Here is a 12,708-nt window from a genome sequence, read left to right as displayed (position 1 = left end):
AACTGATGATTTTGTTAGTTTTGATATTGATTTAGAAAGATTTTTGTTTTAATATTATGTGTAGTAAAAGGAGGAACAATTTTTAGGCCTCCAATCCTATGTGTCACATTCTTAAGCCATCCTTGCCAAATCATCAATTTTCAAAAGTTCAAATTTTAACCACTTTTAGCATTCATGATATAGAAACATCATTTTCATAATTTTTTCAAATTTTTAAAATCATTCTCATTCATTTTTACACAAGGAATTTGAAAATTATAATTTCCCTCCAAGAAGCAAGAAAAAGGGGTCTGTTTTTAAGTAAAAAACAAAAGTCATTTTCAAAAAAAGCCCAAAAGCTATATGGCCCAGTTCTCTCACTCAACGAAAATGGCAAGGTGAAAAGGACTTCACTTCTTCCCTCCCTTCTGCAGAAAATCACAATTGCAGCACCTTACATGGCTTTACAAAGCCAAATCCCTTTCCTTCTTCCTTTCTCCTTCACACACTGTTTCAAATTTCAATTTCCCCCTCTTCTTCCCAAAGAAGAGTCTCTACCACAAAATTCAAATTTCAAATTTCAAAATCCCATAGAAATTCATCCCCCTCCCCTCTCTTCTCTGCTTTTTCCCTTATTCTTCTTGCGCTCTCTCTCTCCCTCTTCTTTCATTTTCTCTCTACTTCCCCTCAAAACCCTAAACACTCAAGTCTACCAAATCTCAGAACACAACTAAATTCTTTGTAATCAATCAATACCACGGTGGAAACCAAAATCGCCGACCTCCGGTGGATTCGTCGGTCAAGCTATCATCATCCAATCAATCAATCGAAACAAAGGTAAGTGACTCAGAATACCCAATTTTATAACACCGCAGTCACTTCAAATCGTTTTTTGATTGGTGAAAACTTGATTTTGTGATTTATGCAGTGAAAGGCGCGCGTTGAAGCAGATGAGGGAAATGGTTCACGTAACCTCCAATATCAAGTATGACTCTCGATCAGATTCGATGATTGTTTATGTTAGGATTTTTAGGTATTCTGACATCATTCTCTCAAATGTATTCAATCTGTTTTATGTTTTTAATTTGATTTTTCGTGTTGATTTTAATTTCATATTCCTGTTTAGTGATTTTAGACTGTTGATTTCAGATTTTAGAGAAAATTATGTTTTTCCAATTTTGTTTTAAGTGTTTGTAATTATGTCTTAATAAGGAAACTGATGATTTTGTTAGTTTTGATATTGATTTAGAAAGATTTTTGTTTTAATATTATGTGTAGTAAAAGGTGGACAACTTTTGAAAATCTGAGGGCTTGGAGCAATTGCAAGAGTTTAACAAAATAAGCATGGGAAAAGGTTTAAAAAAATAAGTTAAATTTTTGGAGGTAATCTCTATGAAACTTTGTTTGTTAATTCAAAGTATGCAATGAATTTTAGAAATTTTGCTTTACTTTGTGATATGAAACATATTACTGGACCTTTAAAATCTTTAGAAGGGCTATTGTATTGTATTGTTCAAAGCATTTGAATATGTATTGTTCAAAGCATTGCTCTAATCTTATCCTTAGCTTAATCTCTATGAATTGTAACTTCTTACTTCTTATTATTTAGTGTTCATTTTTAAAAAACCAGTTTTTATTTGTGATGCGGGATATGTATTGTTCAAAGCATTGCTCTAGGCAAAGATAAGCATGGAAAAGGTTTAAAAAAATAAGTTTAATTTTTTTAGGTAATCTCTATGAAACTTTGTTTATTAATTCAATGTCATGCAATGCTTTGAATTAATAGTAGGTTTGTGATGATTGATCAATGTAGGTTTGTGATGATTATGTTTCCATGCCTTGAGGTATTGACTCATTGTGGCAAGTCTTTCTCTTTCTCACTATCAAACAAACTTATCTCCCACCTTCTGCAAAATTCAGCACCTTACAAAACTTTTTCACCTCAAGTTTCGTTCTGCCAAGGTAATTGTTTTCCGGTTTTCCTCTTTCTTTCTGCTTCAATCGTCTTTCTCTTCCTTCAATTTCATTATTCCATTTGATTAATTCATTATCCAATGAGAGAGTTCGCATAATTGTATTTCTCTTTCTTCAATTTCCCTTGCAAGCATCGGTTGAAGCTTAGCGCTGCAGTAAATGTCAGAAACTTTGATGTGGCAGTAGCATCACAGTGAAGCAGATGCAATTGAGGGGTGATGGTTGATTTGATTTCTTGGACTCGAAATCTGATGGATCGAAGACGGTGGCGAAAGGGTGACTGTTCGTTGTAGAAGATCAATATGTGGGTTGCGAATGTTGTGTTCATTGTTTTCTCAAAGGATTTACATGTAAGGAGTTGCTTTTAACCCTTTTTTTAAGTATGTGGCAAAATTCATTTTTGACTTTGAATCTGACTATAGGTGAGTTGGTGACTATCTGTGTTGTTAATACAAGTCACATGATTTATTTGTCTCATAACTGGGTTGTCTCATTTTCAAATCCTGAGTCTACTAAAAAAATGATAAATTTGATCATAGATCATTTTGAGATAATGAAATCTTTAAAGTAGCAGCTGCTATAAGAACTCATGTGTTTTTTTACTTCTTGCATCTTTTGGAGATATGGAATGATAAATTTTGATTTATTAATGTCATAAGATTGATAAATCAAAATTAGAGCCCTGATTTCTGGGCTTTCATGTTATGGTAAATATTTTACAATCATGCATGATAAGGTCATAGCCATAACCATGGAGAAGAATGTAAAAAAATGCCCTACACAATTATAAGTTGTAAAGATTTAGTGGAACTTTTTATGTATTGAACGTCTTGCTTTGCTTTGTAGGGTGAAACCTGTTTTGTATAAATTAATAGTTTTTCTTTTTTAAAAATCCGCCTTGACCATTTTGTTGAGGTAAATTCATAAACTTAATGAATTTTATGCTTGAATACTTCATCGTATGCTTCAGTTAGATATTGTTTTAGACTTTACATTTGTTGGTTGCCCTATGAATATTTAATTATTTTGAACTTTTGATTGACTCATGAAATGCAAATATCTTTCTTTGTTACATTTAATTTCACTAGAGTGATGTGTATTTGTTTGAAGCACATATATGAAGGTAAGCAAGATCAAGTTCTTTATTGTGATATCTGAAGCCGAATTTGGTGAAAGGAAGCATGGCTAATAGGTTCTGTTATGTTATGATGTGCTGATAGTATTATTATGAATATAATTGCAATAACGAATACTTAGAATATGAGTCAGCTTATCATTGAGATTGCCTTTAAGAATTAATTTTGCGGACTTGGTACTGTTTGTTAGATTTGAAGTCTTTAACAAAGATTGACATGAGTTTGTTGTCTTAACTATAGTGTTTTATCTATTTGCTTTGATAAAATGCATGCTTTTATAGTGCTTACCCTTGATTCTATGTTAAAGTTTATGTTCACTTTATTTGCCGCTTCAAGAAAGGAATGAATTCATAAACTGTGTTTTTAACCCATATACAGAAAGAAAGAAGAAGAAAAAAAGGACACTCGAGACTCCACTATGCAAAATCTGAAGCAAGGAGGTATTGCAACTAGGCAGAAAAGGATATCTAGATTTGATTTGGAAAACTTTGTGGAACTATTCTAATGTGTACCGTCACTAAAGTTTTATTGTTATAAACAAGCAACCCATTGTAATTGAGTTTTTGAGTAGCTACTTGAATCAAATTCTCTCTATTTGAATCAGTTTTTGATTAGGTCATAGTTTTATGTTTTTGACAACTTTATCACATAGTGTAGTCCTTTTACAAAAGTTAAGTTTTGAATAAGTAATAACTTTCTTTGTTGCTATAGTCACCCTTTAGTGCTACCAACAACATGAATATTTGCCTGCAAACTGAAAACATTACTTAGACATTTGAGTAACAGCAGACTTTGCAAAAGAATTTTACAAGGCATCATGTTAGTTCAAAGAGTTTTACTTCTTGGGGGGTATTTGAAACTTTCAACAGTCTTTGCGGCAACATGTTTATCCAACACCAGAGCTAATGTAACAATTTTGTAGCTGAACAAACATTGTTGTCATATGAATTATCTTTTGATTATTTACTATATTTTTTTGGTAGAATTATTTATTAACTATTTCATTATTTATATTGTAACAAAACTGAATTTTTCTCAGAATTATTTATACTTACTTACTTTTTGGCGTCAAAGCAAGCAAATAAGTTCAATAAATTCAATTTTTAGTAAAGTACATTTTATCATCCCTTTTAGTAAAGTAATTTGGATCAAAAAACCATAAGCTACCTCATTTTATCATTTTTTCACAATATACAGTTTCTTCTTAAAAAAATTAGTATCACTATTATTTTGTATGCACAATTTACTTAATTTTTTTTTAATAATATCTTCTAATAAGTTGGTAATAATAGAGAAACAACTATTATGGAAACAAAATTAGCTCAATTTGAGTAAACATTTACTTCATTTGTTTTAATTTATCTTTGTAAACTTAGACAAAATTATTTTATTATAATTTAATTTATCTTTATAAACGTAGACAAAATCTTAAGACTCAATTTTTTGTTTACCCATTTGTTTGGATAGTTTCAAAAATATGTCCCAAAGAACACGGGAGGCTTAATGAATCATCTTCCTTAGAATTGTATAATTGATTGTGTTTCATATTCCTATAAATCTATAAGTCTCTTCTTCAGTTATATGATTGAGTTAACTAAGAAAATATGCAAAACCTTCCTCTGGATAAATTCATGGCCCTATATAAAAAAAATAATAGGATGTAAAACACTACACGGGAGACTTACAAAATCTTCCTCTGGATAGTGTATATGCAATCTTCCACTCTCTCAATAATGTACAAACACTCCCTGTTTTGTTAGTCCATTAAACTATTAATCCAACAAGATAGTAGTTGTAAACATGTCTTTTGTTCATAAGAACAACAACAATTACATGACAAATTTCACCCACAATTCAAACTCAAAATTCAAATATCCACACTTTCAATCTCTCACTCTCTTCTTCTCTCTCTACATATGACATAAATCATATATATTTCAATGCTAACCTCAAACAAATCAATATTTCTTATACATGGGGGCTATAAGTATTTGATGGTAGTTAAAAATTTTATATTCCCTAAAACATGGGGGGCTATAAGTATTTAATTTAAGTCGAAATTTTCATATTCTTCAAACAAGGGGATATAGGTATTTAGTTTATGTTTTTTTATTTTAATCATTTTCTCTCTCATTTGACCATCGGGGATATAGGTATTTAGTTTATGCCTTTAATTAGTTATTATGTTTTTTATTATAATCATTTTCTCTATCATCTTACCATGTTCATTGTCTACAAGGGCATCTTTCGATTGTTATCTTTGCTAATAAGCTATTTAATTGTTTTGAGACTTTTTTGTGGTCATTTCATGATTAAAATACAACATTGTAGGACACAGGCTAAAAGTTAAGATGATTATGGCAGTTGTTTTATTTATTAGTTGTTATAGAGTAACTATATAATTTAATTTATATGAACGACAATTTAGCTTATTTACTTTGTTATTTTCTTAAGAACTCATAATTCAATTTACTACATTAACCGCTTTTTGCCCGTGCGTTGCACGGGGCAAATACTAGTATATATATATCTATCAAATGAGAGGAGTGTTTAAAATGAGAGATGAGAGGAACAAATATCAACCCTTAGATTAAAATGAATGGCTCACATTAAAAGCTGCACTTTAAGTTGCAAGTGTTTTATTTCTTCTTTCCATGCGCTTCCTTCCCAATTCCTTCTCTTTCCTTGCTCTCTTTCTCTCAATCGTACTCTCTGATTCCTTCTCTTTACTTCCGCCCAACAAAACACTAATTAATATTCATTCCAATGCCTTTGTCTATCTCAATCGATGTCTTTTAACTCCGAATAAACATAAGTTAACACATAAATTTGAAGGCCATGAGTTTTTTAATCAATTTCGAACAAACAATGGATTTTCATCTCTGTAAAAGGAAATGGGTTTTCCTAAAGCTTTTTTTTTTTTTTTTTTACAATAAAGCTTAAGCTAATTTTCATCTTCCCGTTGTCGTAGGTTAATACTTTTGGATTTATTTATTTTGGTGGCTCACAAGAAGAAAAAGGAATGGGAACAAACAAAAACAAAAGAAAAGAGTAGATACAAAATTGACAAAATTGGAGTTGTATGTGCAAAGAGTAATCTCATACGATTAATTTCTATCAATTTGATGTCTTCTTTGAGTGTCAATGCTTTGGGGAAGACGATTCATCTGAGGGTATTTTATCCTTTACTTCTCTGTGTTAGTACACGCGCGTGGGAATAATTAAGCATGATAAGTGCCATTTAAAGTGCAGCTTTTAATGTGAGCCATTTATTTTAATCTAAGGGTTGATATTTGTTCCTCTCATCACTCATTTTAAAACACTCCTCTCAGATCCCAAGTAGTACACCAAACGGAAAACCAAAGAAAAACAAAGCACAAGAGGTACTGAGGCAAAATACATGCCAAACTCAATGCATCATAGGTACTGCACTAAGAACAAGAAAAAGAAAACAACAAAAGGGCACCCAGACAGCAAACTCCCTACTAGGAAACCAGACTGAGAAGATGAGAAAACACCACCCTGAAGAGCTGGTCAGAAGCAGCCAAATACCCCACCACCCAACGCAAGAGACAAGGCCCACAACCCAAATACATTATACCGAAACCAACAGAGGGTAGATTGGACCTCCCACTCATATAAGGAGCAAATGTTGGCAGAGCTCTTACCAATGAACTAATTCCAGAAGGTTAGTTTTATTTACTCTTGACTGAACTCTGAATTAGTAAGATCATTTATGTGAGGGACATGAAGGTTAAAAGAAAAGGGAGTAACAAATGGATCAAATTATATATTTATTTTTTGACTAAAGTGATCCTTTTTTTTTTTTTTTTTTTCTGACGTGGTCAAATTAATTAGCTTGCGTTTGAAAACTTTGGGACTATAATTACTCGAAGGGTTAATAGGTCTTTACCCCCTGTAATATATGTCATTTCCGGTTTTTTCCCTTGTAAATTTTTTTTATTTACTCCCTGTAAAAAAAAATTTGTTTTGATTTACCCCCTAATAGGCCAAACAAAAACGAAAATTTCATGAAAAAAATAAAATTGGTTTTTGTTTTGGCCTACTAGAGGGGTAAATCAAAACAATTTTTTTTTACAAAGGGTAAATAAAAAAAAAATTACAGGGGAAAAACTAGAAATAACCTTATTACAGGAGGGTAAAGACCTATTAACCCTTACTCGAAATAGTATTTTAGTAGGGAAGGGGTGAAAATAGATCTCAAAAATGGGAGTGAATTGTCTCCGGTTAAAATTCCTCCTGTTTTCTCCTGTAGAGCAATTTCAGCCCTCCATTCCTTTTAATGGCAGATCAACGGTTTACAATAAAACCAATTAGTAGGGAAGGGGGTGAGAATAGATCTCAAAGACAGAAAGAGGTTTGCTAAAATTTCCTTTGCCAGTAGTTCGTATTCCCCGCGAAGCAGCTTTTATGCAATTCCTTTGCAGAAGCACTTGCCGAGTATCACTCATTCCCAGGCACGCTTAACACATATCTTCATTTAATTTCAATGATTTCACTTTATAGTTTGATTCTAATAGTAATTAGAATAATCTTTCAAGTCTTCTTTTCTAATCCTTAACTTCAAATTTAATCTCATTTCCCTGCAGTAAAACACCATCATCGTTCCATATTCATTACTTCACTTCACATTCTCAATGCCTCGTAAACGCTTCTTCGAAACACCAGAACCCAAAACAGGTACGTACCTTTCTAACTACCGTAAATCACTTACTATTACACAATCCAACATTGCACACAAGGTGTTCGATGAAATGTCTCACCCAATAATTTTTTACATTTTATGCCAGGTTTAGAACATGCCCAATATTTTCTCAAGAAAATAGGGCTGGGGCCGAATAATTACTACTTCTGGAAACAAATGGGGAAGGCTTTGGCGTGCACTTATGCAGTGATGGGTGCAGCGTGGTTGTTCAACGAGACATCGCCATTGGGTTGGTGGACGTTGAAGCCAATGCCCAAGGAAGAGAAGGAGCTGGAACATTTGTATCAGCGGCGTGAGTTTCCATATCCGGGAGACGAGGAAGCTATGGAGGAGTTTATTAAAAAGGGGGGAATGATTGGAACAACTATTGGACCTAAAGGGATGGTGGAGAATGATATGGATGAGAGTGATTATAAGAAGGAGCTTAAGGATAAGAAGTTTGAGCAAGAGGCTCAGAAGCTTTGGTTTAGGATGAGGAACGAAGTTATTGGTGAGCTTCAGGAGAAGGGTTTTGATGTAGATCAATGAGTGCGTTGAATTGAATCCTTAATGTTGGGGATTAAAATACTACATTTGTGTTGGTAAATAATAAATATTGAATGTTATGTTTTTAATAAATCACAGTAGACGGAAAAGACTAATATATTTGTTGTTCTCGGATAATGAGGTATTATTTGCATTTGTATGCGACTTGTGAATGTTATGTCACGTTTTTTTCCTTATCGGATTTGGCTTCTTTGTGCTTTCTTGTGTATCAGGGTGGATTCTTGCATGAGCAATGATTTTAAGATATAGTAGTAGTGGACTATATGACAAGGGAAGTTTACCTGCAGTAGAAAATTCTCATGTTTAGATTTTTTGTTGTTAATGCTCGACCCTTTTGAGTAGGATATATATGATCTCAAATTTCTGTTTATTATCTTGCTTTACAACTATTTTCTGTAGATCTACCGACGTTTCCATCCAAACGTGCAGTCCCCGCAGTCAATTCTACTTGTATGATTTGCATCTGTTTGTATGGAAGGTAGTGATGAAACTAAGTACATATACTGGCTTTTGTTTGGTTTCCCCATCAACTTCATTGTTTTTTTTTGACCAACTTCATTGTTATGATCCGTTTTACTGGGTAGCTGATATTTGCTAGTATTGCGTACATTGATTTTAATTCTTTTATGTATTCTCTCAAATGTTGTCTAGTCTGGATAGATTATTTTATTCTTTTTGCTATATAATTCTTGAAGAACATGAAAACCTTCAATGGAAATCTATCTATAGGGAAATTGAAGTATATATTTTTGGCTGTACTATAATTTTTAGTATTTTGTCTGGTTTTAAGGCATTATAATTTAAAACTTTTATTACTGAGTTTGGTTACAACATGAAATTGGAGATGAAAATTCAGGATGGGTTTCTATCTATTTTAAGAAAGTCTTTTTCTAATGACACGTGACGGAATTTATTTTTCACCATATTTTGTTCTTCTCATTTTTGTAATCTTGCATCAGAACTTGCTTAGCATATAAATGGTCATTAGGTTCTGATTTAACACTTCCTCAACTCAAATATGCAGCCGCGAAAGATTTGGGAAGGTGCATACTCTGTAGCCATTGGATATGGATGTCATTCTTATACGTCATATGCATAGATTTTTGTCATAATTTTCCTGTTTTTCTTTTCATTATAAGGGATACATTTTTATCATCATAGTTAATGTCAGATTTATTTATTAATATGGTATTAAATTAAGGTTTCTGTATGTCAGATTCATATCTCGAATTACTCTTTAGTCTTTATGAATATGGCTCTTTGTGTGAAGAAACTGGACACTAGAATTTCCATTCATCAAAAGGGTGGTGAGTTTCTTTAATCGCTAGCTGATATTGACAGGATCCGACATTGAAATATTGTTGAGAGCTCATTGGGTAGAGCATGATTAGAGAACTGATTTCAGCTCATAGGAACACAAACATCAGTCAAACCTCTCGTGTGATGTCATTTTCTCCGGAGAAATCGACCTTCAAAATTACAATAATAATGAACTGTATCCTTCTCTCCTCAAATTAAAACTTAACATAAACTTGAAATCTCAGCCAGCAATAGAGAATCATATGATAAGCAATTATATGCAAGTTTAATTTTGTAAAATTAGTTTTGATTAATATCGACTTGATTGTTAAGTGATTTATGATTGAATAAGTTCATGTAAAAGTGAGTTGAACAAAATATTTGAGGCTTAAAATCAAGTTTAGAGACAAAAACTACGACTTCATACTATATCAATTTTAAAGTTACTAAAATTTTCTTGAGAACAACAGATGTCGAAATTAATTTTTTAATTTTCAGAATAACCCTTATCTTTCACAAAAATGAAGCCAAATATACACTAAACCCACCACCATCATCCAAATCCAATTATGCTACCAAATTTGATGGCATGGATGTGGATGCTCTAAAGTCTTAGTTTTAGGCCTACAAATAAAAAGTTATTTTTCATTAGATTTTATAAGAAAAAAGACTTGACATTGAGAGAAAAGGCTTTGTATTCTAAAAAATTGCCACATATATTAAAACTTACTTTAAGTCAGGCTTATTATTGCATAGATTTAACACACGACAGTTAAAATATGCAAAACATGTATCAAGGTTCATATGATTGCAAGAATTCACGTTGATACACACAGTAGAAGGAAAGAGAGTTACCAAGGACAAAGAACCCAGTTGATGCACATTGTTAACTGCCTAACTGGGTTGTACTTGTGGTACAAAGAACCCAGTTGAACATTAAGTACGAAGCCAAGAGATTAGAACAAGTTGTGTCAAGTGTTTGCACTCAATACACATCAAAGAACAAAGTGCAAAGTTTGAAGTAACCGTAATAAATGGGTAGGGTATATCTTCACATAACAGACAAGGTTACAATGTAGCACGCTATACAAGAGAGTAATCTTAATAATACTTTTAGGATCATCATACAAACTTTCTCATTGCTATTGGTATATAAACTAGTGGGGTAAGTGTCGACATGGTAGATAAGAATGCATGGTTTAAAAATAAATAAGAATAAATATTAAAAATGTGGTTAATTAACATTTTTATTGAATCATTTGCTATGTGGTTGATCCATTATCATACATGGACGAATGAAAAGAACTTGCGATGAAAGACACTTACGCTTATTGTAAGATGCAATACCTCTTTCTATGTGTCTAACTCCGCGCTTGGATTTTCATGAAAAGAAAATTTGAATTTCACTTTCTTTTTTTACCTTTTCATCATCACTTGTTAAACATAAATATTGATTACATATTGAAATGGTGATTAAGTGGCATTTCTATTGAATCATTTGATATGTGGTGGACCCAATACAATACATGAACATACTTTTTGAAAATAAATTTGTGTTGTTTGAAAAAAAATTACTGATGAAAGGAACTTACGAAAAAAGACACTTGTGATTATTGAAGAGGTAGTGAGGGGCTAACTCTTTATATTAAATTGCTTGCTATGTGGTGGATCCCTTACATTACATGGACAAACTTTTTGCAAGTTTGTGTTTTTTGAAACTTCTTCACCGATGAAAGGAACTTGCGATGAAAGACATTTGTGACTATTGTAAGAGACACTAGCTCTCTATATTGAATCACTTGCTATGTGGTGGACCAATTACAATACATGGACACACTTTTTGCAAGTTTGTGTTGTTTGAAACATTTTCACCAATGAAAAGAGCTTGCAACGAAAGACACTTGTAATTATTGAAAGAAACACTAACTCTTTCTATGTGTCTAATTCCATGCACCGTGTGTTGAATTTACATGTACGAACTTTTTAAAAGTTTGTGTTATTTAAAACTTTTTCACCATAATGAAAGGAACTTACGATGAAAGACACTTGCGATTATTATAAGACACGCCAACTCTTTCTTTATGCCACGTGCCAAGTGAAATTCAAAATTTCTTCCTATGAAAGTCCGGCCCGTGGAATTAGACATGCTAGTTCCTGACAAAAAAATAATATCTTATCATTCATTATATTTGTAAGTTACGGATAAATTAGTCTCTCCGTCATAATAAGTGTGAGATTGAAAATCTCTCCCACTGTTAAGTAAAATCATGTGCACTTTTGAATGAATTTTTGTTGGAATATTTTGAAATATTATAAGAATCTATCTAAAAAAAATTATAATTTTTTAAAATAAGATAAATTAAATATGAATTTTTAAGCGTAAAAAACATAAAAATTCATATTTAATTCATGTTTTTTTTAAAAATTCTTATAATATTTTTTTTATCAATTGTTAATAAAAATTTAAAATTTCGAATGATACAAAAATGTTGATAAAAACTTTTGGGCCTTAATATTTTTTTGGTGGTGGCCGGGGTTTGAACCCCTGACCTTGCATATTTTATTTATGCATTGTCCATACCAACTGAGCTAAGCTCACAAGGACGGGCCTTAATATTGAAGATTTTATTAGAAATAAAAAAGTATTAATAAAAAAAAGTAAAACTAAAAACATCAATTCATTCATTATATAAGCAACCACACAAGAGCTAGTTTGTCATGCGCCGTTTCCATCCACTTCCTCCTTCCCCCATTTCAAATCTAGGGTTTTCCAATTTTCTCACAATCTCGTTCCTTTCTCTGTTTAATTTTTCAATTCATAATGTAGTAGTAGTATGCTTCACTATCTAGTCATTGTGGATCAATTCAATTCCCATTAGACTCGTTCCCTTGAAGCAATATTAATATGTGTTGTTCTTTCAATTCACTTCCAAAACCCCCTTTTTTTGGTTTTGGGAGAACGCAAGAACAACTAAATTCTTAATTTCTCTTAAAAAATCGTTTTTTTATTAATGGGTTTTCGTTTTTGAGTGATTTGAGCAAATGGGG

General features: G+C 32.1%; 1 protein-coding gene and 2 long non-coding RNA genes across 4 annotated transcripts; all 3 read left to right on the top strand.

Annotated features, from left to right (window-relative positions):
• The first annotated feature begins 379 nt into the window (after window positions 1-379).
• On the top strand, window positions 380-1,321 carry LOC146923109 (uncharacterized). Its single transcript, XR_015012715.1, has 3 exons — window positions 380-816; window positions 908-1,012; window positions 1,258-1,321. It is a non-coding gene; the product is annotated as an uncharacterized LOC146923109 (long non-coding RNA).
• Window positions 1,322-1,324: 3 nt separating this feature from the next.
• On the top strand, window positions 1,325-3,505 carry LOC146923108 (uncharacterized). Of its 2 annotated transcripts, none has more exons than XR_015012713.1 (3): window positions 1,325-1,706; window positions 1,793-2,303; window positions 3,468-3,505. It is a non-coding gene; the product is annotated as an uncharacterized LOC146923108 (long non-coding RNA). The 2 variants fall into 2 exon arrangements; XR_015012714.1 differs by lacking the exon at window positions 3,468-3,505 and adding an exon at window positions 2,800-2,868.
• Window positions 3,506-7,438: 3,933 nt separating this feature from the next.
• LOC146923107 (homeobox prospero protein) lies at window positions 7,439-8,537 on the top strand. Its single transcript, XM_085715837.1, has 3 exons — window positions 7,439-7,567; window positions 7,700-7,790; window positions 7,901-8,537. Exons 2-3 carry the CDS (start codon window positions 7,748-7,750, stop codon window positions 8,341-8,343), a joined length of 486 nt encoding a protein of 161 aa, XP_085571963.1. The 5' UTR covers window positions 7,439-7,567; window positions 7,700-7,747; the 3' UTR covers window positions 8,344-8,537.
• Window positions 8,538-12,708: the final 4,171 nt, after the last annotated feature.

Source organism: Medicago sativa, chromosome 5, assembly GCF_051527215.1.
Source record: "Medicago sativa cultivar Bolivia chromosome 5, Bolivia_mono, whole genome shotgun sequence".
Classification (NCBI taxonomy): domain Eukaryota; kingdom Viridiplantae; phylum Streptophyta; class Magnoliopsida; order Fabales; family Fabaceae; genus Medicago; species Medicago sativa.
The sequence above is the reverse complement of the archived record's forward strand: the minus strand, read 5'-3'. Positions and strand labels throughout refer to the sequence as shown.

What these genes read in the sequence shown, in the direction of transcription:
- LOC146923107 (XM_085715837.1), top strand. Translation starts at nt 7,748, where the DNA reads ATGCCTCGTAAACGCTTCTTCGAAACACCAGAACCCAAAACAG. An exon ending in AACACCAGAACCCAAAACAG is followed by an intron (nt 7,791 to 7,900) that starts GTACGTACCTTT and finishes ATTTTATGCCAG; the next exon opens with GTTTAGAACATGCCCAATAT.